This window comes from Tachyglossus aculeatus, chromosome 12 (genome assembly GCF_015852505.1).
Source record: "Tachyglossus aculeatus isolate mTacAcu1 chromosome 12, mTacAcu1.pri, whole genome shotgun sequence".
In the NCBI taxonomy this organism is placed as follows: domain Eukaryota; kingdom Metazoa; phylum Chordata; class Mammalia; order Monotremata; family Tachyglossidae; genus Tachyglossus; species Tachyglossus aculeatus.
Genome location: NC_052077.1, coordinates 21,214,454 through 21,241,537, shown reverse-complemented (window position 1 = coordinate 21,241,537; position 27,084 = coordinate 21,214,454). Strand labels below are relative to the sequence as shown.

General features: G+C 38.9%; 1 protein-coding gene across 2 annotated transcripts in view; it reads left to right on the top strand.

Annotated features, from left to right (window-relative positions):
* The window catches only part of LRBA (LPS responsive beige-like anchor protein), a 634,690-nt gene that overhangs the window by 497,283 nt on the left and 110,323 nt on the right, over positions 1–27,084 (top strand). For both annotated transcript variants that reach the window (XM_038755081.1, XM_038755080.1), the window contains one exon: positions 2,307–2,459. In XM_038755081.1, coding sequence (XP_038611009.1) covers positions 2,307–2,459 — 153 coding nt within the window. The remainder of the gene's footprint in view (positions 1–2,306; positions 2,460–27,084) is intronic.

The window sequence follows — 27,084 nt, the reverse complement described above, 5'->3', positions numbered from 1 at the left end:
TTTTATATAAGGAATGAAAAGGAAAGGGATTCATCCAAGGGAACATCTTAGCAAAGATGTAATATTGATGCACTTTAGGTAAGGAATGTACTCATGAAAAGATCATTTAACTGGTGTCAAAATCTGTGTATGCCCTCTTAATACTAATTTATTGTGTGCCTCTGCATAAGTCTTTTAAAATTTTGGTGCCTCAGTCATGTAAAATGGGTTTATTCACATATCACCCCTTTCTTTTCTAGAGGAAATGTGCCGGTAAATGTGATATGTAAACTTCTAGTTCCTTAGAAAAAGGATGTATAGACAGAAAATATGGGATTTGTCTGCATTTTTTCCAGGTGAAAAGAAAAATTCTGTAAGCTCCACACAAATGTCATTGTTTTTAAACAGAAGGGAGGTTTATTCAGGATTCGTCTGCTGCCTCATGAATTAAATACTTCTAGTGCTTAACTCTGTTATTGGAAAACATAAGCATTAGTGGATAATTATTTTAAAAAATTATTTCTATTCAGCCATTCAACATGACCCTTCTAAAAGCAGATCCGTGTCCATTAAAAAAGTAAAAGCTTTCTCATGGAGAAAAGATGAGATTTTTAAAAATCGCAGTAAATAAGCATAGGGGCTAAGCGTGTGGTATGTGTATCTGTGTCCTCAAGACTACTGTGAGTGCAGCTCTTTGCTGTTGGGCCAGCAGTGATAATAGCCCTGTTTTTTCTTCTCTTTTGTTGGGTAGACAACTAACCAAGAGCCCTCCAGCACTGGTGCAACAACAGCTCTTTAATTTCATAAACGTTTAACCTTGTTACCAGGCTCCTCATTCTCTTTCCTTCATTTGTCCAATTCAAATGGTTCCCAACCCCTTGTTATCAGGTACTTGTCAGGCGTTTGGTAGACAAGCTCATTTTGATCCTGCTTAGTTAATTAAGGTAATTGTAAACAAAAGCTGTACAATTCAAAACCAAGCACTGTTTCACATGGATGATGGAGGTGATAATAGCTTAATTCCTGCTTGATCTTTCCCGTCTTTGCCCAGGCTACTTTGGCCTGACCTTGTTCACCATCTGATGACCTCCCGTTTCACTCAGCTGCTTGGAAAGCAGCTCTTGCCATAGCTGGCCCCGAGGGGGTAACTGAGAGACCACTGATCCACTGACCCATGTCAAGACTGGATTTCAAGTCTGATCTACGGGGCCTCTGACATAGTTACACATTGGGCTCATTGCACATAAAAGCCAAACAGCCCCTGTTTTTCTGCTTGTTAAGTGGCGTGCAGTTTGCACTTGTTAAGGCGCATAACTAGTCACTTGCTATGAAATGATTTCCCAGCCTGACTAGTAGTACTGATCTCCTCTAGTCCCTGAGGGCGTTCTCATTTCGTGTCCCTTTCTTAAATTGGGACATTTGTAATTTTATGATTTGCTTACGCTAAATCTGGAATGAAACTATCCTTAACATAACTACTGCTATACCTGGTCATGTTCCCTCCCTCGTCCCCCTCTCCATCCCCCCCATCTTACCTCCTTCCCTTCCCCACAGCACCTGTATATATGTATATATGTTTGTACATATTTATTACTCTATTTTACTTGTACATATCTATTCTATTTATTTTATTTTGTTAGTATGGTTTTGTTCTCTGTCTCCCCCTTCTAGACTGTGAGCCCACTGTTGGGTAGGGACTGTCTCTATATGTTGCCAACCTGTACTTCCCAAGCGCTTAGTACAGTGCTCTGCACACAGTAAGCGCTCAATAAAAATACGATTGATTGATTGATTGATTCCCAGAATGGAATGTTTTAATTTCAGAAGATAACCACTGGTATACCTAGTCATGTTCCTAGAATGGAATGTTTTATTTTTTGAATCCTGAGTTTTCTTTAATTATTATTTTTTTTTTAATTCTGCCCGCATCTCAGAAGTTGCTCCCTTTGTTGCCGCATATTGCTGGTGTGTTCTTTAAAGTCAATCATGCTATGAAGTGCTTCCTGAGAGCAAGTGCTTTACTAACTTGTAAGACTTTATCAGATTTGGTCAGTAATGGGCTAAGAGGTCAGGCTACAGTGGGGAAAAAGAAATGAAGAATTTTCCTGTTTTATTATTGTTATAGTATTAATATTAATAATATATAAATGATATATTAATAATATATTATATATTATATTATTATACTAATATGTTATATTACTAATACTATTAATAATAATATTATTATTATTATTCATTACCATTTAGCCAAAAGGATCAATTTTTTTAATGGCTAAACCCAGTACCATCTATAATTTGTAACATTGTCTTTCATTTACATATAGGAGCTGATCCCTGAATTTTATTATCTCCCCGAGATGTTTGTCAACTTCAATAATTATAATCTTGGAGTGATGGATGATGGGACAGTGGTGTCTGATGTCGAACTTCCACCATGGGCCAAAACCTCAGAAGAATTTGTTCGCATAAACAGGCTGGTAAGATAGCAATCATCTGTGATATCTGTCAGGGGCCTGTTCTCTAAGCATCTTTCATGTGTTGGTGTGTAATAATTAACCCTTGCCCTTCTGGACAAAGCTTTGATATGGATAACTGAAAGTGACACATATTCCATGAATCTACACATACACTTGGATTCCATTAAGTCTTTTCACTGAAAGACATAAATGCTTATTTTATACTGTTCAGATGGAGTTATGTTACGCTATTTCTTGCTTTTTTTTGTGGGGGTGGAGACTGATGTGAACATTCGAACCCCTACATATCCGCTTTCAAGAAGTCAATTCTCTCATAATTTTCAGATTTATAGTGACGTATCTATTAGAAAGAGTGACAAGTCAGTGGACTTTTTGGGTAAGTGGAGAAGGCTTTGGAACGATTTTTAATCACTTCTCCGATTTGAAACTTTTACAGTTTTTCTGGAAACGAAATCGTTTTTCCTTGCTGTCGTCCCTCTCCCCCCACACAAAAAAATCAGTAATAATCTTAAATTACATGGCCCTTACAACTCTTAAGACCCTGTGAGGACTAGGTCACTAGTTACATGTGTTATTAATAAGCCCCATGAGAAAGTGACATGACCTGCTGCCCACTGTTCTCTTTCCTATATCTTAGCTCGTGGGTCAGATTTAGGAAGTGGGCCTCTACCATTTCTTTCATCAGATTTAAAAAGAACCTTTTCTGAGTAAGGATTTGGATGTGATTCTTAAAAAATTCAGAGGTCAACATTATAGATCTGATTTTCTTATTGAGTAAAACAATTTGTTCAAATGTGGTTTTGCTGGGGAGACCTTGTAGTTTTGCAGTGAAAATCCTTCTACCTGATCATTCACCAGCTCTGTTTTCTGTCTACTCCTCCAGACCTTACTGCCTAATCTCAGTTTTGCTGTTCCCCAAATTCCTCACTTGTAACACCATTCTGGGGTTAATTTGGTTTATAAAATGGCAAAAAGTACTTAGAGATGTGTTTTCAGGTTGTCATTCATTTAGAATATACAGAATTGTAGGGGATAAAGCCAAAATATGAAATGGGTAGGTTATTTCCCATTTTGTAGCGCCTGTATTAATCCACTTCTTAAGAGATTCACTTAAAACAATAAATTGTCAAAACATCGTCAGTGGAATTTGGAGTTCAGAAGTGTTTAAAATTAAAGTTTGAGGGACACGCGTCTTTTAATCACATTGCCATTGTCAAGATTATAAAAGGGGTATTTGGATATGTTAAAATTTTCACTTTAATTTAACGCAGTCATTACATTTGAATCATTTCTTCTGTTCTAACTAGACAACTGAAAACATTTAGTAGTTTATTCTGTGTTATTTTTGTTCAAAATCAGCAAGGGTAGTAGAAGGTGACGGTTACCTCAACCCTTTCCATTGGGGTCTGCTTTTGGTATACAACTTCATATTAATATCATAACGAGAAGAGCTTTGGTATATAATTTTTCAGTATGGCCATATTGTCATATTAGAATTTGGACTGGTTTGTGTCTTGCATATTGCCCTTAGAGAAGCAGCGTGGCTCAGTGGAAAGAGCACAGGCTTGGGAGTCACAGGTCATGGGTTCGAATTCCGCCTCCCCCACATGTCTGCTGTGTGACCTTGGGCAAGTCACTTCATTTCTCTGTGCCTCAGTTCCCTCATCTGTAAAATGGGGATTAAGACTGTGAATCCCCCGTGGGACAACCTCATCTCCTTGTATTCCCCCCAGCGCTTAGAACAGTGCTCTGCACATAGTAAGCGCTTAACAAAGACCAACGTTATTGTTATTATTATTACCCTGGGGTTTCTGCCCTGAACAGTTGTGACCGATGCTGTTTTGACTTATGCTATGAAGAAGCTTATTTCCCTGAATGCAAATCAAGTGCAAATAGCATTTCCTTTTATCCAAATAATATTTCTAACCTGCAGTAGGAAAAAAAAAATCCTTCAGCATTGACTGATCCGTGGTCCATTTGAAGGAATTTTTGGTAATGCCTAAAGAAATATGAAGAACAAAGCTTTGCTACAGTACGGTACAGATTGATTCATTTTAAACTTTCCTTTTCAACCTCTTGAAACAGACTAAACAATTATTAAAGTATTTTATGTTCCCGTTAGCATGTTCTCACATACGGAATTTCTCCCTTTTGCTTTTTGGTTTACCTCAAGCCCACAGATTTTCTGCAATGATTGCAGCTCATGAAATGCATACTACTTTGATCTGTGACCTTTTTGTGGTGCTAATCGGGTTCCTGATATCATTATACCTTACTCATTAATCATATTTCCTGCAGCCCGTCAGGCAGCCAGACAGCCCAAGTCCCCGTTTTCAGCCCTGTGTTGGCAGGTTTCTGCTTTTCCAGATTATTACAGTACGATACTTTGGCTTCTCATAACCAGAGCCACATCAAGCTGTGTGCTACAATTAAAGTCAGATGGTCCTCAGGTTGAACAGGGATATAGTGTTGCAGCTGTCTGTCTTCCTGGAACAGACCAGCAATAGGAACAGATGATATATAGGACAGTGAATAATAACGGATTGTACAGTCCAGGTCAGTAGCTGGAGATCACAGCATTAATTAAGCGACATACTTGTTTTTAATGGATACCCAGCTCATCTCTTTTAAGTGCTGTGCCACGCAAATATTAATTCAGGTAGATAGCAAATTTTTAAGGGTGTGTTTGTGTGTATGTGCTGGTGGCAGCCCTATATAGCTATATTTTGACTGATGCTGTGTTCGAAAACCCCTTTAAAAGTGTTATCAATCTCTCTCTGTTTACCGGCAAGCTGGTTAGGGAGCGAAGACAATGGATTTAGGAGGGAAGAAAACATAGCTAATACTTATTTAATATCTTCTAAGGCTTTGTAAGTCAGTCAAGCTAAATATTGTATGGGTATTTGGGTCAAACAGTTATTTGCAGATAAATGGTGATGACATTTGAAGGTGAAAAAACAAAGTTGGATTCAGGAAAGTGGTGGAACTTTCTTTGCTCTGGATAGTTTATACTGTTGAAAGGGACTCTTTGGGATGAATGTTGCGGAAAAGAAAGGGAAGAGGTATTCAGAAAAATTCAGAATCTGGAATATGGAACAAGTGCAGGGATGCGTTTGTGAGACAAAAGGTTTTCTCCTTCCCAAGAATCATGGATCTTTCCATCTTTTAGTGAAACTTTAGTTGTTGTAGTTAAACCAGGTCATTCCTTTGCCAGTCAGTCAATCACGAGAATTTATTTTACGCTTGCTGGTCTATGGAGTATGCTGTATGAAGCACTTGGGAGAGTATGATAGCGTTGAGACATGATCCCTGCCCTCAGTGAGTTTTCTATCTAGCTGGGGAGAGGGACACTAAAATAAATTACAAGTAGGAGTAAATCCAGAAATATATAATTGTGTGCGTAAGTGGTACTGGAAGGGGATTAGGTGACACAGAAGAGTTGAAGTGGCATTGGTTGGGGGGGAATTGATGGGGGGGAGGTGAGAGATTAATTAGGGAGGAGCTCCTAGAGGAGCTGATTTCAGAAGAACTTTGAAGTAGGGGAGATTGGTGGTCTGCTGAATGTGAAGGGGTATGGAGTTCCAGGCCGAAGGAACCAGGTGAGCAAGATGTCAGTGGTGAGAAAGACAAGAACAAGGCACAGTGAGTAAGCTTACTTGAGAGGAATGAAGTGTGTGAACTGGAATGTAGTCGAAAAAAGAGTGAGAATTAGTGGAGGGGGCAGAGAAAGCTCATTGAATGCCTTAAAAGCAGTGGTCAGGAGTTTCTATTTGATATAAAGAGGGGTGGGCAGCCATTGTAGGTTACTCAGGAGGGGAGATGTGCATAGAACAATTAGAAAAACGATCCGGGCAGCAGAGTAAAGTAGGGACTAGAAACAAGGGAGAAACTGGAGGCCAAGAGGTCAGCAAGGTAGTTTAAGGCAGTAGACGAGACTGGATATGACAGAAGCCAGGCCAGCGGGGTAGCAGTATGGTTGAAGAGGAACCAGTGCATTCTGGAATTGTGATAGAGGAAGGACTGACAGAATTTGGTGACAGAATGAATGTGGAGTTTGAAAGTGAGAAATTGAGGATAAGGCCAAGGTTGCAGACTAGAGATATGGAGAAAGTGGTGGTTTTGTGAGCTGTGATGGTAAAGTTAGGTGAAGGAGAAGATAAGGAGTTTGAAAGTGAGAAATTGAGGATAAGGCCAAGGTTGCAGACTAGAAATATGGAGAAAATGGTGGTTTTGTGAGCTGCGATGGTAAAGTTAGGTGAAGGAGAAGATAAGGAGTTCAGTTTGGGGCATGTCGATCTTGAGATCTTGGCAGGAGGTCATGCAGAGATGTCCTGAAAGCAGGTGATGTGAAAGCGCAGAGAGACTTGGGCACTAACAAGTTAAACTGGGGAGTTTTACATGTAGAGGTGGCAGTTGAAGCTGTGAAAGCATATGCACTTCCCAAAGAAGTGTAGATGGAAAATAAATGGAGACCCAGAGATGAACCTGGGAAGCAGAGGAACAGCTGGTGCAAAAAACAGAAAAGTATTGGCTAGATAGGTAAGAGGAGAGCTTGAGAGAGGACTGTGTCAGAAAAGTCGAGGCCATACTTCCAAGACAAGCAGAAAGGTCCACAGTGTCAGAGGCTACCGAGAAGTTGAGAGGAATGGTGGTTCGGAGTAGAGTCCGTTACATTTGGCAAGAAGGAGGCCGTTAGCGACCTTGGAGAGAGTGGTCTCAGTGAGCCCGTTGTTGGGTAGGGATGGTCTCTATCTGTTGCCGAATTGTACCCTCCAAGCACTTAGTACAGTGCTCTACCCCACAGTAAGGGCTCAATAAATGCAATTGAATGAATGGATGAATGAGTGAGGGAGACGAAAACTGAATTGTAGGGGGTCAGTGAGGGAGTGGGAGGAGAGGACGTCGAGGCAGTTAATGTGTGCAATCCGAGAAATTTGGGTAGAATGGGAGGAGGGAGATGAGTTGAAAGCTGGATGGTGCAATGGGATCCATAGAAGCTTTTGTCAGGTTTTGTCTTGTATTGTTTTTTAAGCTATGGGAGAGGAAGTTTTGTTCGAAGGCAGATGGGAAGCAACCATCAGAGAGTGAGTGGTTGAAGATGATGGTCAGGGAAGGAAGGAAAGTGGGTGCAAATGGGTTTGTAAAGGTGTGAAGAGGCATGAAGAAGTGGGTAGATTTCTCAAGATCTTCTCAAGACTCATGAGAGTCATCTGAGAAGATGTACATATTTATTACTCTATTTTATTTGTACATATTTATTCTATTTTATTTTGTTAATATGTTTTGTTCTCTGTCTCCCCTTTCTAGACTGTGAGCCCACTGTTGGGTAGGGACTGTCTCTATATGTTGCCAACTTGGACTTCCCAAGTGCTTAGTACAGTGCTCTGCACACAGTAAGTGCTCAATAAATACGATTGATTGATTGATTGATTACTCTATTTTATTTGTACATATTTGTTCTATTTATTTTATTTTGTTAATATGTTTTGTTTTGTTCTCTGTCTCCCCCTTCTAGACTGTGAGCCCACTGTTGGGTAGGGACCGTCTCTATATGTTCCCAACTTGTACTTCCCAAGTGCTTAGGACAGTGCTCTGCACACAGTAAGCGCTCAATAAATACGATGGAATAAATGAATGAATGAATGAGCACCAACATCCTCCCTGACTCACAAAGTTATAACCTTGGCATTATGATCGACTCATCCCTCTCAGTCAACCCACATATTTAGTGTCACCAAATCTGCACGCAATAGGTGCTCAATAAATATGATTGATTTGTACAATTCATTTACCTCACCCTCAGCCCCATATCACTTAGGTAATATATTTTCATGTCTGTCTCCTCTTTAGACTGCGCTCCATGTTGGCAGGGAACATCTCTATCAACTCTGTTATATTGTATACTCTTCCAAGCACTTAGTACATGCTCTTCACAGTCAGCTCTAGGTGAAGTAGGTAAAAGAAAGAGGGGCTAGTGAGCTGGGTGAAGATAACTGTGATTTTAATAAAGGATAGAATAGTTGGTCAAAGTTGCAAAGCCACAAGCTCCTGAATTTAAATAAAAATGTCAATATTAGGTAGCTCTTGAAAAAAGAAGTATAAAGCACTTGCCTTCCAGAGTTCTTTTTTTTTAGATATCTAATAGATTTAAAAAAATACTGGAGTGAAAATTCATAAAAGTCAAAGTTATGTACATAAAAGGGAATTCAGATTTTTGAAATACAAGTCATGAAGTTTATCGCTTTTCATATTTTTTTGCAGGGAAAATACTAATAAGTCTAACCACTGGCACAACTTAGTCATGCTTGCTTGAAAGACATCTGTAAAAGTACATTTTTTTCAAAGAAGTCACAATAAAATAAACTATTCTATATATGCAGAACATCTTTTATGTGAAAAAAAAAACCAGGAGGCTTAAATGGTGTAAAGTTTGTGACAATTCCTACAGTCTCTTCCCTCTCCTATCCGTACTTCACTCTGCTACACAGGTCATTTTTCTAAAATGTCATCCCGCACACATCTCCTCACTCCTTAAAAACCTTCATTATTCTCTGGATAGGGCAGAAAACCTTTGCCACTTGGCTTAAAGGTATTCTTTCGCTGTCTCCCTCTTATGTAACTATCTACTCTTGCTCTCTTTCACATCCCAGCTTGCCCTCTTTGTTCTTCTCAAGCTAACGTACTCTCTGTGCCTCATTCTCATTTCTCCCATCTGCAACCCATCACTTTCTTCCTCCCTGTATCCTCTTTCCTCTCCCGCTTCAAAACCACCCTTCTGAAATCGTGTCTCCAGGAGGTCTACGCCAATTAAAACACATATCAACTTACTTTACTATTTAAGCACTTATACCAATTTTGCATTGCTTCCTCCTTGTATTTCTAATTTTTGTGGGGTGTGTCCCTCTAAACTGTAAACTCCCTGTGGCCAGGAACCGTCTTCTAACTCTGTTGTACTGTTCCAAGATCTTAGTGCAGTGTTGTGCACATAGAATATACTCAATAATTGATTGAATTCTGCTTGTCAGGAAATAGACAATTTATGCTTTGTATGCATCTCTAACCTTGTGCAGTTGGGCAGGGAATAATGAGACTGTTACCCTTGAGAAATGCCCCGTGACCCAGCCTCCATTTTGATTAGGAAACCAGTTAGCAAGTCCTAGAAACAGCACAACCATGGAGATGAGTTTGTGCCTACTCCATGCATGCCCTGAAAAGCCTAATTAATTTTCAAATTATTTTTTGCATACATCCCAAGTTTTGAGGTGTAGTGAATGTTCTTTAAGGTCAAAGACCATATTTTTGGGCACTGTAATTATAAATAACAATATAGTAAGTCATTTAAGACAGAGTCTTTATATATTGTGCTAATTACCTCCTTCCCTTCCCCACAGCACCTCCTTCCCTTCCCCACAGCACCTGTATATATGTATATATTTTTGTACATATTTATTACTCTATTTATTCATTTATTTTACTTGTACATATCTAGTCTATTTTATTTTGTTAGTATGTTTGGTGTTGTTCTCTGTCTCCCCCTTTTAGACTGTGAGCCCACTGTTGGGTAGGGACTGTCTCTATATGTTGCCAACTTGTACTTCCCAAGCGCTTAGTACAGTGCTCTGCCCACAGTAAGCGCTCAATAAATATGATTGATTGATTGATAGAGCATCAGGGATCAGTTTACTACCTGCCTCCCACATTAGATTGTAAATTCCTTGAAGACAAGGTTCATGTCTTCTAATTCTGTTGTACTTTCCTAGATGCTTACTCTAGTGTTCTGTGTGCAGGAGTGCTCAATAAATGCTAACAGTTGAAGAAAAATAGTAGCAAGTTGTGGCCAGTGAGCAGTATCCATTCAATTTTGAAGAAACCTCTTACTTGAAAACTTAGATTGTCCATAGTCTAAATGCTTATTTCTATAGCTTTTGTTTCTAGCTAGTTATGTGTCTTCCTGCTATAGTTCATTTTCAAAATTACTGAAATTATAGCCAAGCCAGATCCAAAACTCTGTTGTGCTGGGCAGCTTCATTTAATTGACAAGAAACAACTTCATCTTTTTTTAAACTAAATTTTCATTTTCTCAAAACTTTCAGGTCATAGTTATGTTTTGTTAAAAAGTCTGATTTTGTTATTTGAGTATCCTTTATCATACTGTACCCTTAATAATACAAGGTAATCACTCACAGTCTGGATATGTACTCCCCTTGTAGTGTGTAGTATTATAATTTTATTATTTTACGCAAATTATCTGGATAAATCAATCAGCTGACCCATCCTGCTTCCCCTCTAGATTAAGGATTAAATATAACTTCCTACTGGATTTGGTAGATTTCTGAGATGGGTCACTTCACTTTCTTAGCTTGAATAAAGAGCCAAAAGTATAGCCCTCCTGTACTCAGCACACTAAAAGGAAATGAGGAGGAAATGGAGGTATATCTTAAGGGTCAAAAGAAAACTACACATTCTTTGAAGAGCTGTAAGATTGAACAGGTTCTCTAACACATAATACTTTAATCAAAGATACAATTAAAATTTTGAAAGGACATTCAAAGACTGAAACTTGTAACTGTAGATCCAGGGGTAGCAAAGACATCCAGAGAGCTTTTTTACGTGCTTGTGGCCAGACCTTCAGAGCATATGCCCTCTTTTAGGCCTGAAGCTTTTGGTTAAGACAAGGGCAGGCAGAATCACAAATTACCACAGTAAATCCACAGTTTCTTTCCTATTTTACCCTAACTATTGATTAAGTAGAGTGAAGACTCAGTTTATATCAGAACAAAGCAGGTTCCCAAGCAAGCAGGCAGCATCATCAGGCTAGCAGCAGAGAGAAAGCAAATAGAGAAGGCTTTTTCCTCTGTAAAAACTACGCTCCATCCCAAGGATAGGGGTGGTTTTCCATCACTGGCAGAAAAGGCAAGCTCCTTCAAGAAAACTGTAATGACCTCTGTGAAATGTAGGCAGACCTTATCCTTTCTTTCCTGGACCATATCTTTTTTTAAAAAAAAAAATTTCCCCTTCCATTACTCCCCTTCACTTCTCTTGCCTGCTTTCCACCAAACTTTTGGGGAGGCTTTGAAAGAACAACTTACTGCCTTGGACCCAGTGAGCGAACACTTCCATTTCTTCTGGTTTTTAGTAGATAAAACAAAGGGCCACTTGTTAGGTATGACTTCATTGAATCACTTTTACCTTGTTATCCTAAATATACAATTAATACTATTAATACTATGGCTATTACTATATATAATATAGATTATTACTAGTGTATAATATTATTACACTATTAATACAATTAATAATCTTCTGACTTGGAAAAAAAAAGAGCAGCACTACAGTCTCTGAGGCAGTCAGATGTCAATCAGGTCATTTTCCTGCCCATATCAGGAGAGACAGATGAAAACACTCCATGACCCCCCCAAAAAACTCTAGACCTGCTTGGATTCAAGTATTTTTGGGGTGATCCTAAATTTTACAAGAAATTTTACTGGTTTCCCATCTTGTTGACTTTCAAGTATGGGATCTAGGACATGGATACACCTCAAGAAAAAAAAATTGGGTCTTGGAATTTTTCTGGAAATGAGCAGCCTTCATTTTTTTATGAAAAAATTGAAGCTTTAGACCCCTTTTTTCCCTTTGGTAGCAATAGAAAAGAACAAGAACTATGTACCAAGCACTGTACTAAGCCCTTGGGTAGATACAAATTAATCAGGTTGGACACAGTTCGTGTCCCACATTAGGCTCTCAGTCTTAATCCCCATTTTACAGGTGATGTAACTGAGGCCCAGAGAAGTTATGTAACTTGCCCAAGGTCACAGAGCAGACAAGTGGCAGAGCTGGGATTAGAACCCAGGTCCTTCTGACCCCCGAGCACGTGCCCTGTCATGCTGCTTCACAGATTAGAAGCCTCCTTCTCCACAATTTAGGAGGAGCAGGATTTCACTTTATAAGATGTGGTTCCTTTATGCGCTAGTTTCTTTTGTTCTCGTTTATACTCGTAATAATGATAATGTTAATAATGGTATTTATTAAATTCTTACTATGTTCTGAGCACTGTGCTAAGTAAGGGAGTAGGAACAAGATAAACACATTTAATGCAGTTGCCCTTCCCACACAGGTCTTTCAGTCTGAGGCAGGAAGAGCAGTTTGGACTTAAAGTAGGAAGCTTTTGTCATAAGGAGTGGTTAACAAAGCTTCAGCTAACTTGCAAGTTCTCTGAAAAGCAAGTTGCTATGTGACGACTTCCTGCAATAAGCAGGGAGAAAGACTTCCTGGCCCACCTGTGAAACCCATCAATCAATTGTATTAAGCGCTTACTGTGTGCAGGGCACTGTACTAAGAGCCTGGGAGAGTACAACAGAGCTGACAGACAATGTTTCCTGCCCATGATGAGCTTACAGTCTAGAGAGGGAGGCCTAGTGGAAAGAGCACAGGCCTGGGAAGCACATTAGGAGTACAGTCGGCACAAGGCCACCCTGTTGATTTTGTTGATTTTACACTGAACAAGATAGTAAGCGCTCAATAAATACCTTTTTTAAAAAAAGTAGTGTTAAGCACCTTGTGTGTGCCAGGCACTGTATTAAGCACTGGGATAGATACAAGCTAATCAGGATGGATGCAGTCCGGGTCCCAGATGGAGCTAACAGTCTTAATCCCCATTTTACAGGTGAGGTAATGGAGGCAAGAGAAGTTAATTGACTTACCCAAGGTCACACAACAGACAAGTGGTGGACCAGGGATTAGAACCCAGGCCCTCCAATTCCCAGGTCCATGCTCTTTCCATTAGGCCATGCTGCTTCTCTTCCCCCATCATGAATAATTAAGGAATCAAGAGGTTTCTGGTGAAGGCTTGAAAAGCCCGTTTGCTTCTTCCTTAATGCTGTTGTTTGCGAAAAGGCTAGTATCCCAATAGCAGTTCTTTTTGGATAACCAAAGAGAAACGGTCTTACCACACAGAAACCTTACAGGTGCCAGGCAGGCAAACAGAGGAATATCAGTCAATCAGTGGTATTTTTTGAGCACTTACTGTGGGCAGAGCATGTAACTAAACACAGTGCCTGGCACATAGTAAGCACTCAACAAATACCATTATTATTATTACTACTTTGGTAATTGCAATGCTAAAATCAGTCAGTCGTATTTCTTGAACAGTTACTGTGTGCAGAACACTGTACTAAACATGTGGGATAGTACAGCATAGCAGAATTGGTAGACATTTTTCCTGTCCATAGCGAGCTTACAGCCCAGTGGAGACAACCTCAGTTACCTCATCTGTAAAATAGGAATTGAGACTGTGAGCCCCATTTGGGACAGGGACTTTGTCCATTCTGATTAGCTTGTGTCTGCCCCAGAGTTTAGTAGAAGGCCTGGCACATAACGAGTGTTTAACAGCCCGTTGTTTGGTAGGGACCGTCTCTATATGTTGCCGACTTGTACTTCCAAAGTGCTTAGTACACAGCGCTCAATAAATATGATTGAATGAACAAATACCATACCAAAAATGGGAGATTATAAGGATATGTATAAGTGCTGTGGGGTAAATACGGTTGAATGAATGAATGACTAGGGGTGGGCTGAGGATCAAGTGTGTAAGGGATAAAGATATGAGTGTGTAGGCAACACAGAGAGGATGGTGGGTAGGAGAAATGAGGACTTAGGGAAGGCATCTTGGAGGAGATGTGATTTTAGGAAGGCTTTAAAGGTGAGGAGAGTGGTGGTCTGTTGTGTATGAAGGTGGAGGGAGTTCCAGGCCTGAGAGAGCACGTGGGCAACGGGTTGGCAGCTGGCTAGGTGAAATCAAGGTTCAGAACGAAGTTGGTGTTAGAAGAGCAAAGTGTGTGGGGTTAGATTGTAGGAGGAGATCAGCAGATAAGGTAGGAGGGAGAGAGCCGATTGAATACTTTAAAGTCAACGATGAAGAGTTTTTGTTTGGCGTGGAGGCCGTCGGACAACAGCAGAGATAAAAGCAGGAGAGGGAGGCCTTCTCCTTAGAAAAACTAAGCAGCTCCACTCCAGGTCTGTCCAGCAGGGAGGGCTTCTGGAAAACGTAGGCAACCAACCCCTTTGCTTGGGTGATGTAGTTTTGTCTTCCACTCCCTACAATTTCCTTGCCACCTTTTCAACCAGACACTTTTAGATGGCTCAGAACCACCCCACTGTATCCAAGGGACGAGCTGGGTTACTGCAGTCTAACACAGAACACAGACAGATTTAGAGATCACATAGAAAAAACAGGTGGAAATGCTAGGACTCAATCAATCAATCGTATTTATTGAGCGCTTACTGTGTGCAGAGCACTGTACTAAGCGCTTGGGAAGTACAAGTTGGCAACATATAGAGACAGTCCCTACCCAACAGTGGGCTCACAGTCTAGAAGAAGGTAAAGTTAAGCCCTTCTCCAACCCCCTTTCCCACCTCTCACCCTCAAAGCACATGTGTGTGCGCGTGCGCACACACACACACACAGCATATACCCATAGTGTCCTCTCGTAAAATTACTTTTCCCTAAAAATAATTCCAAAATTCAGATTTTTTGTCCACTATTGTTGGTAAAAATCCCCCTTTTTGTTTTCCGAGTTAGTGAGCTTCAGTTTCTTTCCTGAAAATTCCCAATGTGGGGTGGGAAAACTATCTTATATCCTTAAGTATTCTTTTTAGGTATAGAGGAAATAGTAAAATAAAAAGAAGAATTATTGCATATTTTGGTCAAGGTACCATAATTTGCATACACTAGCCCAGCATTATTTTATGGTAAGCTTGCAGCCTGCATCTGGCTTGCAAGGGGGTTTAAAATGGACTACAAGAGTTGTCATAGCAACAGTGACTGCATTGCTTGTATTAAAATATTTTAATGCTTATCCTTTGAAGTGCATTACAATACTATTTGTATTTTAGTTACTTGGACTGTGAATTAAATACTTTTTAGAGGAGAACTTAGGCTATTAGCATATTCTCCTCATCGTTAGTATTAACAGCATTTATAGAGGGCCTATTGTGTTCAGAGCACTGTCCTAGGTGCTTGGGAGGGAGAGGGACAAACAGAAGATTTTTAAGATGTGATCCTTGCCTTCCATGACCTTACAATAGAAAGGCAAACACAAAATTGAGGAAAATACAAAACTAAAAGTTGTGATAATTGATATAAAAATAGACACAGATCCATAAGCAGATCATAAAATAAATGTGGTGATTTTTTAAAAAATGTGCTCCAAGTCTTTGGAGAGCAGGACTCTAAGATACATTTCTATATCTTCTAATTGCCTTTAAGACCTGGAATGGCAGCAGAAAATACACAAAAATTAAGGAAATTGCTGAGGAGAAGCTGGAATCTCACCTTATAACTTAACTCACTAACCAACTCATCTGAATGTCCAGCTCTTTTACAATATGCCTTCCAATTTTTTCTTTTAAGTATCTTTTTGAAAATTTATATTTTTGCTTTTTTTCCATCTTTTTCCTTGATTCGGTTTTACTTTGCAGAGAATAATTATAGTTAATTTTTTAATTCATTCAGTAATATTTATTGAGCACTTACTGTACTAAGTGCTCAATTGAGTGCTCAATTGAGCACTGTACTAAGTGCTTGGAAAGTACAGTTGGGCAACAAATAGAGACAGTCCCTACCCAACTATGGGCTCACAGTCTCGAAGGGGGAGATAGACAACAAAACAAAACAAGCAGACAGGCAGTTAATGTTCATGAGGGCTCCTAGTTGGGTTGATATCTCATTGAAGAAATTGAATCTACCTCCTCCCAGCTGCAGGAACATTTGTAAATATCTTTGGAACATCTCGAGATTGTGCTGTTGGTTCAATAGCCATGTAAAGTGACAGCATTTACTAGATCCTTATCTGGAGAAATGCCACTGAGAAGGTCTGAAACCCTCCCTCTAATACTCTTAGAATAAAATGATGCGAGTTTGAAGTGTTCCTCATACGGAATACTTAAAGATCAGAATGTGTTTTTATCTTTGTTCTCATTCATGAGATTCAGGGTTGAGTGAAAGAAAAAGACATGCAAATGAGTATCAGAACAGAGAACTTTCTCTTTTGGTTATAATGAAATGTTTTAAATAGAACTGGAATTAAATGAAAGTAAGTTCTGGTTTTGGTATTATTTTAATGTATTTTTGTATGAGCTACCTATTAAATCTTGTTTTTAAATTTTTTTTAACTTGTGCCTAGATAATAACTCAGGCCAAGGTCTTATATTTTTTTGGATGTCATCCAGTTACACTTTCCTTTTTTTGTTGTCAGATGAATTCATGATGCTTTATATAGGGGGAGGGATGGTTTTGCTTAATTATGTCCTAACCATCAGTAGCACACTAAAAACAGCTTTTCCCTTCAAGGAGATCAGAGGAATGAATACTGACTCATATCAAGACATTGAATTACATTTTACTTGCATTTTTGTAAAGAGGAAAAAGTCTTTAGGAAGAAAGTGCCAGGCGAACATACTTAAAATGGTGATTTCCATCCACTTGGTTTTCATTTGCAAGTATAGTGAGAAGCTGTGCTCTTGTGGTACTTTAAATCAAATACATGTGGTTCTGCATTATAAATACAGTGCAGAGCATTGCAGGAATTGTTTTTTTTTTCTTTTTTTTGAGTGTGGGTGAGATAGAAGAGGGTTATGTAAGAAGAAAACTGGAAAGTGTTGCTTTATTGTGTTTTCTTTTAGACTACAGTTATCCGGGGGAAAAAAGATGGTTTAGGGGAAATTATCCCTTACCATTTTTGAGAGGGAATTCCCCTTCCAGTTTCATTGCTACATCATATTCCCAAATCTTTTTATGTGCATATATTCTTTTAGCAAAAACTTTCAACTACACCAGTTCTTAATGACATATGTACTGTGTGATGTTGTCTCTCTGTCCATCACCTTAGTATATAGATTTTTTTAAAAAAGGTGTTTCTGGAGTTAATTTATGACAAATTACAGTCTACCTTTGAAAGGCAGGATCGGTAGAAGTTTTTAAGGGTAGTTTCATAAGATATATGTTTCCTATCTACCCCAGCACTAAGTACAGTGCTTCGCACATAGTAAGCCCTTAAAATACCACAATTATTATTAATTACTATTATGAATGTCTTCCTCATATTCAGAGATAAAAGACGTCTTCCAGTATGGCATAGGCCAAATCACCGACTCTCCATTTCTCTCAAAGCAACACAATTGGACCATTTCTCCCAGTGCCCAAATGTATTTCCTGTTTAAATTAGGCCCTTTTAGAGAAACTGTTAAATGTCCTTTTTTATATATATATTTGGTGTATATTGCTCCAATCGAGCCTTTTTTTCCGCCACCCAAAGGATGATTCCAAGCACTTAAGAGTCCCACTCCTCCCTTTGCAAGGCCCAAAGTCCTTTGAGAGAAAAGCAACTGGTATGGAACAGAATTGACTCTTGGAATGAGTAGTTCTTAGGATTTGTCCAGAGCCTAAGGGAGGGTATTTAAAGAGTGGAGTTTTTGCAGTGATAAATAGCTCTGTTTCTTGAACATTCTCCACCCCCACCCCACCTCCCCAATCCTTGGACGAGACCTGGAAGCTATGCCCCACACTGACTTATTTATCTTGGGGCCACTTAGTCTAAGGGCAGCCCTGCATGCAGTATACTAAATGGACTGACTACTGGTTATTTGAAGGAGTTAATCCTCATCCCAAAGTGCCTAATTTACTAGTAGCAAGTAAATGTAGTCACTGAGAGAATTGGGCTCCTTGTTTTTAATTATTTTCACCAGGGGCACAATCATTTGGTTAGTGACCCATCAATCAATTATAACAGACAAGCAAAATAAATAAAATTATATCCTAGTCTAAATGAAGTCATTTCTACTTTGATGTAGTAGGAACATTGAAAGTGACGGTGACGGCTGTTTGTTCAGGACCAGGAACCACTTTTTCTTTTTTATGGACTCATCAAATGTTCCTCTGTGAATTGGCTTATTTTCTTCTGAGTACAATAGCATTATTCCACAAAAGTGTTTTACTACATTTCCCTTAGGTCAGGCTTAGTTTCTCTGTACACTAAATTTGTTAGGGTGTTTTCTTCTAAATGAAACCTTTCATCCAATATAGTTTGTTAGTCCCATGTTTACTTTGTGCTGTTTATTTTTTCACAAGCTTAATCATTCCTAGTCAAAGGAGGCAGTGTTAGTAGACTAATTCCCTAGGGAACATCTTATGCCACCTCCCTGTTTTTTCTCTTTGCTTCTAGAGGAGCTGCTGAAATCAATTTTTGGAGACTAATTCCCTAGGGAACATCTTATGCCACCTCCCTGTTTATCCCCTTTGCTTCTAGAGGAGCTGCTGAAATCAATTTTTGGAGCACCAGGGTAATGTTGTAAAGCCGAGATATGTAGCAACTCATTTTACAGGAATTTCATTTCTGTATACTGTACTTAAGGATCTTTTCTCACCTCTTTTTAAATGAACAATAAAGTGTATTAGTTATCGAAGTCTTTTCAAGAAGAAAGAAAGCAAGCTTACACTTCTGTCTTTTTATGGTGTTTTTTTAAAAATTGGAGAAAAAAAATCTCAATTATTTTCCCATTTGTGTCATTTGTTTGAAATGGAATAGTCAAATGGAATAGCAATAGCAATTTTGTCCAGCTGTTTTTATCAGAATAATTCTGAATTCTTATTTCAATTTGTATTTATCTTTGAGAGAAAAGATAAGAGTAGTTGTAGTTTATAGCCTTTAAAGTGGGAAACTAATAAAAAAATACTGGGTTATAAGTGTAAAAAAACTAAGCTCCCAATCATTCTGAAGTAACTGGTAATCATTTAATGCAAACTAGGATTAATTTACAAAGATTATTGAAGTTTATGTAGGAAATCAGGAGAGAATGACCTAGAAAATTATCTACTTTCTAGTTTTTAAAAGTGCATACTGTGTGCCAGGCACTGTGCTAAATAAAGCCTGGAGTAGATACAAGATAATCAGGTTGGACAAAGTCCATATTCCACATGGGGATCACAGTCTTAATCTCCATTTTTTAGATGAGGCAACAGGCACAGAGAAGTTAAGTAACTCACCCAAGGGCACACAGCAGACAGGTTTGGGGAGCCAAGATCAGAACCCAGGTCCTCTGATTCCCAGACCTGTGCTCTTTCCACTAGGACACAGTTGGACTTACCAAATTTATTATTTTTTTTAATCAAGTAAAGAAATTTAAAGATAACAAACCAAAAGTGCAGGAATGGCAAATGGAAGAGGAAGTGAGAGTCCTGATTTTTAAAAGCTTGCTATGAGTTTTGGTCCTATAAATTTAAGAAAGAGTTGCCTGAGTTAAAACTGAGGCAGTTGCCTTTAGGGGAAAATCAGAGGAAGAACTGGTGTCTGGAAGATTATCAAAAGTAATAATTGTAATGAATTTTTATATTTCTAAAGTGCCTGCTACTGGTGTTTTTAATAAAACACTGTTTAAATAATGATGCAGAATATGTAAAAAATTCTTCCTAATGCATTCAAATGGGAGCATTCACTGCACACAAGAAATCTTTGCTGAATAGAGGGAAAGTTTGAAAGAGTTATGACAGCTTCAAAATAGGTATACCTCTGAAAGATCACATGGCCACTGAGGCGAGGGGATTGTTTTGTAAAAGAAGATTGAATCTTATTTTGTATGGGAGCATGAAATAATGATAGGCAATCCTTTTTGAAGTGAAAATGCATTCAGGAGAGAAAATTAATAGTGAACCCTATCGCTGAGTTTCCTGCAAGGGCATTCAAAGTTATTTATTACTCCTGGGGAAGTGTGTTCAGCCTACTCTTTACTTAAGGGTGTCTACAATTCATGAGTTAAATGTTCATAATCTAAGCCTGGTTGATAGAATCTGCATCCTAACTCCAAAGAAATTAGTAATAAGAGACACCTTGATAGGCCCGAGATGGATGGAGCCGTGGAGAAATAAATTACCAACTAGGCGACTGAAGTTGCAGAGATAGGAGAATGAATTGTATAATCTTCATCTTGCCTGTGATGAGCAGGAACAAGAAAAAAAAATCACTTCTCTTTCAGCAGTTTCCCCCGTACCCCAACTGCCTTTGAAAGTCCAGAATGAGATATTTACCAGTGTTGTATAAGCCATCTGACAAACAAGCAGCGTGACCTCGTGGAAAGAGCACGAGCCTTGGAGTAAAGAGGACCTGGGTTCTAATCTCGGTTCTATCAGTTGCCTGCTGTGTGACCATGGGCAAGTCACTTTATTTCTCTGTGCCTCAGTTTCCTCATGTGTAAAATGGGATTCATGTTCTCCCTCCTTCTTAGGCTATGAGCCCCTGTAGGACAGGGATTGTGTCTGATCCGATTGCTTGTATTTACCCCAACACTTAGAGAAGCAGCGTGGCTTAGTGGAAAGAGTACAGGCTTGGGAGTCAGAGGACATGGGTTCTAATCCCAACTCCACCACTTGTCTTCTGTGTGACCTTGGGCAAGTCACTTAACTTCCCTGTGCCTCAGTTTCCTCATCTTTAAAATGGGGATTCAAAGTGTGAGCCCTGCGTGGGACAACCTGATTACCCTGTATCTACCTCAGCGCTTAGAACAGTGCTTGGCACGTAGTAAGCGCTAAACAAATACCATAATTATTATTATTATTAGTGCTTGACCCTTGGTGAGTGCTTAACAAATACCTCAATTATAATTGTCAGTATTATTAAAGAATGAGTCAGAGCAGAAGCTTCATTTTTATGACATGACATTATGACATTTTTATGTTGCCAACTTGTACTTCCCAAGCGCTTAGTACGGTGCTCTGCACACAGTAAGCGCTCAATAAATACGATTGATTGATTGACATGATTTTCAGATTATTTTAAAGTTCATTACAATATTTTCCTGCTGACTCCTTTCTCATTCAGACAGCAGAGACAAGATTGCTAATTTCTTCCAGCAATCACCCCCCAAAAAAATCTTTTAAAAACTGTGAATTTTCATGTGATTTTAACTGTTCATTCTCTCTGCATACTCTTTTAATATCCTTGATTACCCAAAGTGCATCTCCATAAAGTTAGTACATTTCTTGGTGCTTTTTCCCCTGAAATACTGCTTTTTTTGTTACTGAGTATTACTTCAGGAATGATTAATCAAGAAATTGAATTTGTAGAATATGAAAAGATAAGATTGGAAATATTCTAGAGGAATCACTTGACCTTCTTCCTGAAGAATAGCAGAGAGAAATGAGGATGGATTATGTGTTTTAGATCCCCTTTCCCTTTCTTAGATGCTTTCTTCACCTGGCAACAGGATAGATGTCAACTGGCTGGGAAAATGATTTTCCAATTGTAGAAATTAGTTTTAACAGGTTTCTGACCTCTCCTTGTGATATTTGGACACTGACTGGTTCTACCCAATTCGGGAAGGCAGCGTGCATATTGTAGGTTCTCTCTACTGGGGGTGAACTGGTTGATTTGCCTCTCCCATAACCTCCTCTGCCACAGCATAGGGCTTTTCTATACTATGTTATATTTCTGGGCATTAATATGGTAATCGTGTTTTTTGTAGGCTGAAGGCTAGTGTGGATCTTCAAATTTAACCCAAATCATTCAGAGGGAGCCTAGTATAGCCCACCCTCTCAAGGCCCTTAAACCCAGTGACCTGGTTCACTGTGGACTCCCTAGGTGAGTCAGATGGATTTAAGTGGAACCTGGCCCTTTCCCTTCAGCAGAACAAAAAGAATACCAAACATCATTTTGCCCCCTATTTGCAGCCACTGATTAATTTGCTGAGAGAAACCAGGTGGTAGGAGAATTCAAATCAACCTGAATGCAAACCATTAATTTAGTTCCATTAATATTAGTACTATCAGGGTTTCCAGAATAAATTTTCATCACCGAGCTAATCTTAGTTCACTGTAAGTAGGTGGTACTTTTAAACGAGTAATGGGATTTTGTTGCAATCAGTCTTCCCCCCTTTATTATAACTTTTTTTTGAGGCAAAAGGATTGCTGTATCTGGGAATTGTCCCCAAGTTTGTTCCCTCCACTTTCCCCAGGATTCCACACAACAGCATGGCATAGTGGAAAGAGTAAAGGACTAGGAGTCAGGTGACCTGGGTTCTAATTCTGACTGCGCCGCTTACTTGCTGGATGATTTTGGGCAAGTCACTTAACGTCTCTATGTTTCAGTTTCTTCATCTCTAAAATAGTGATTAAATCCTTGTTCTTTCTCTCCCTATGACTCTGAACCTTCTGTTGGGACAGGGACGGTATCCAATCTGATGATTTTGAGTCTACCCCAGTGCTTGGCACATAGTAACTGCTTAACAAATACCACAATTATTATTATCATTGTTACTATTTGGGGGCAGAAACTTTTCTTCTTGATACTGCTTGGACCATTTTTAGCCTAGGGCAGAGGTAGAGGTGTAGAGGCTATCAGGGTGGCCAAAGAAATCCTCCTGAGGCTTTTACCCTATTTCACTAAAGTGACTTTGCCTTGGGGCTTCATTCAGGTATAAGAAATAGGAGGGCCATATTGCATAAAATATCATCATCATCATCATCAATCGTATTTATTGAGCGCTTACTGTGTGCAGAGCACTGTACTAAGCGCTTGGGAAGTACAAGTTGGCAACATATAGAGACAGTCCCTACCCAACAGTGGGCTCACAGTCTAAAAGTCTAAAAATGTAAAGTATTACATTTGTAAATTCCTACATAGACTGGCAGCCTATTAGCCCACAGTTTACCAGTTAAGTTTATATTTGCTGCCTCCTCATTTCTTTGTTTTTCTCTTATTACTACCGTTAGTTTCTAATTTATGCCAAGCACTAAACTAGGCACTTGGGACATTCAGAAAAAGAAAAAGCACCAGTCCCTGCTATTAAATAGCTTTTGTTATGTACCCTTTCACCTCCATCATCATCATCATCATCATCAATCGTATTTATTGAGCACTTACTATGTGCAGAGCACCGTACTAAGCACTTGGGAAGTACAAAGTACCTCCACATTAGCATTACCCAGATTCTCCACCCCAGAAGCGTATATAGCCAAACCGCATAGAGTAAAACTCTACTGAATCTAATTTTAGACCTGAAATTTGGGCAAGCTTTCACAAAGTCAGCATATTCTCAGAAAAAAAGTCTACTTCTTCCACAACCCGGTGCTTCCTCCCTATTGTTCTCAGTAAGAGGGTTTCCCTGAAGAAAGGTATACTGCAGGTGATTGGCATGGGGCACAAGAAGCTGCAGTTGTTCCGTGCCTTGGCAATCCCACAGCCTACGGAATCTCCAAGTATGGTTGGAATCCGCAATTTCCCAGTGAATGAAGACCTTGAAAAGGTTCATTTGCAAAGCCAGATGCATATTCATTGGTCTTGATATCATCTGATGTTGAATGGTGAATAACTGAAAGTAGAAACTTCTTCCAGAACCATGAAACAGCTTTGGGGAAATACATATTTTTTTTTACTCATCCTGCTGCAATTACCCCAATTTTATTTGCTCATGGGCAGTACATTAAGAATGTTTTCAAGGTCAAAAGGGTCAGTTTAGTAAATTACCTTTTCCAGGGTACCAAGTAGAACAAAGAGGTCTGCGATATTTAATGTAGCTCCACAAGGTAAGCAGTTTACTTCCTTCAGTAAGTAGGATCTGTGGTAATATTTAATGGCACTTCTGATACTGACCGTTTCTGAATTAAAGAACAGCTCTCATTGGGTAGGTTACTGGTGTGTTTTAAATTCAGGCAGAGACATTGGAAAAATGAACTGAAGAGATTTAGTTGCTTTTATGAGTCCAGAAGAAGATAAAAGCAGATAGAAAGAAGATAAAGGCAGGGTTTCTAGAGACTGTCATGTCTTAGCAAGGACAGAAACACATTTTTTAAAGTACAATGTTCATATATAATCGAATCAATCAGTGCTATTTATTGAGTGCTTACCATGTACAGAGCACTGTACTAAGTGCTTGGGAGAGCACAGTTAGAACACACACACATAAATGAATTTCACTATCAGTGATATTCAGACTGGTTGTTGGTCGTACTTATGCCACTCATCTGCTGTGTTACTTTGTGCCAATCACTTAACCTCTCTGTGGTCTATTTCCTCATCTACCAAATAAAAATTATGTACCTGTTCTCCCTAGCTCTTAGATTCTGATACAGGGATTATGTGATCTCATTGTCTTTTATCTACCCAGTTCTTGGCAGTAGGAAAGGAGCGCTTAATAAATAATGCTGTTGCTATCATAATTAGTTCTCCTAGAATGCCCGGGTTACGTTCTTGATGAACGTTGCATGAAGGAATACTTGTGATGTGGTACTCAGGTTGTGGCCTACATCATATCTATGTGCACAAACATTTCTTTTGACATTGTATTGTATTGCATCCAGGCACATACGTTTTGTCAAAATAACATTCCCTCATTCTCCTCCCATATTCTGTCTAAAACGCTGATGAAAACACACGTCCTAGAACTGACTGTGCCTACATCATTAAAATTCCAAATGATAACTTCCTTCCTTTCAGACACATTTTTAAACTCTTCATACATTTTACATATTTGTAATGACATCTTTAAAGTTAACAAAACCAGTTTTCTCAAAACCCATGGCTTTGAGAATCCAGGCTTAGGGAAAAAAATCTCTTTCCAGCATACATCTTCATAATTAAAGTTTGCAAGTGCTTTTAAAGTAAATATGTGAGAGTTGTTGATTGTGCTTTTTAGCACTAACTACATGCTGGGAGTGTTTTTAGGAATATATTTTAAACACAGGATGTTCCTAATGCCAATTTGTAAAATACATTCTTATTGTGGTGATTTCCAGCTGGCCGGGGAAGTAGGAATATGGTAAGGTGATCCCCCGCTGTGTGTTTTACCAAGTGTAGTACTTCATTCCATAAGTAACAAGCCGTGGGCAGAATCTGCCCCAATCTGAAAGCTGCCAGTTTTTCCTGTGGTTTCTTTATGTATTATCAATCAATCAATCGTATTTATTAAGCGCTTACTGTGTGCAGAGCACTGTACTAAGCACTTGGGAAGTACAAGCTGGCAACATACAGAGACGGCCCCTACCCTACAGTGGGCTCACAGTCTAGAAGGGGGAGATAGAGAACAAAACCAAACATATTAACAAAATAAAATAAATAGATATGTACAAGTAAAAGAAATAAATAGAGTAATAAATATGTACAAACATGTACAAACATATATACATATATACAGGTTCTTATCCCAGCTTCTTCGTACCACTTTGTCTGTGCTTTCCCTCTGGCTCATGGGATAGAATGTGTGGCTTTCACTGAGGCTACTGTTATTGTTTCTTTTTTATTCTAGCTTACAAGTGCTTAGTACAATGCTGTGCACACAGTAAACATTCAATAAATATAATTGATTCTGCTGAGAATGCACTTGGCATCCATAACCTCAATCCCACTTTCCAGGCAGACATCAAGCAATTAAGTTAACTTCCCTCGAAGCCAGAGTGGTCATATCTGGTCCAGTAACTCAGCATGCTTTATTTCCCTCCTTCCTCACACATGTCTCTTTCCTCATTTTTTCCCTACCTATTTCCATTTCTTCACACTTCTCTTCCCCAACTTTCTCTGAAATCATTTGAGTCATTGTTTCTCATTGTGTCTGTTCACAAATTCTCCTATGGAAATTGTGGGATTGGAATGTGTTCAACCTGATTTGCTTGTATCCACCCCAGCACTTTGTACAGTGCCTGGAACATAAGAAGTGCTTAACGAATACCATAATAATTATTATTAATAATAATAAATTCTGTGCCATAGGTGTTAACCCAGACTTCAGGAATATGCTATATTGTATCAGTTGCAGTTGTTTTCATCCATTCATTCATTCAATCGTATTTATTGAGCGCTTACTGTGTGGAGAGCACAGTCCTCAAAAAACTTCTAATATTAGTGATGCATCATGATAGGCCATGGAATTTAAGGGGTTTTATCTTGTCTGTGAGATTTTAATTTCCATTTCATTTGCAAACTGTGTAGAGTTCTCAAAAACAGTGTCAGCTAGTACTTAAGTTGATTGTTTAGTTTGCCTTTTAGGTTGTCTTTAATGGCAAACTTGGAATGATAGGATACCCTCCTAAACCTGCCCAAATAAAAAAATGCTATTTTCTAATGTGGCCCATTGAAAGAGAGGATATTTTGAGTAAGCCAGGTGAGAATTGTGACTGATCCATCCCTCCTCCCTCCTTATGCCCCATCCCACCCATCAATCCCAAAACTTACCACCTGATCATTTCTTGCATGTTAGTTTCCATTTTTTAAGCATTGGTGTGTAAACAAATTTCAGGAATCTTAATGTTTGCAGAGTAGGAGGTGCTTTTTGTGACCTAGGGATTAGAAGATAATGGGTATTACCTGTTAATTTGGGGTCATGAATGATTACAGTACTGGAATGACCTTAGTCATTAAATGCTTTAAGTAATGCCATTCATTCTGTTTCTGAGGTAGCCTAAAGGATAGTTCAAATAACTCCATAAAAAAAAAAATAGCAAAAATCAGCTGTAGACAGAAATTAGCCATTTTGATTTTAGGATAAATGGCCTGAAACTTTGTTTTGCATGGATGTTTCATTTTCCTGCAAAAGTGCAAAAGTGGGCATTCTAGCACACATTCAATAATAATAATTATGGTATTTAAGT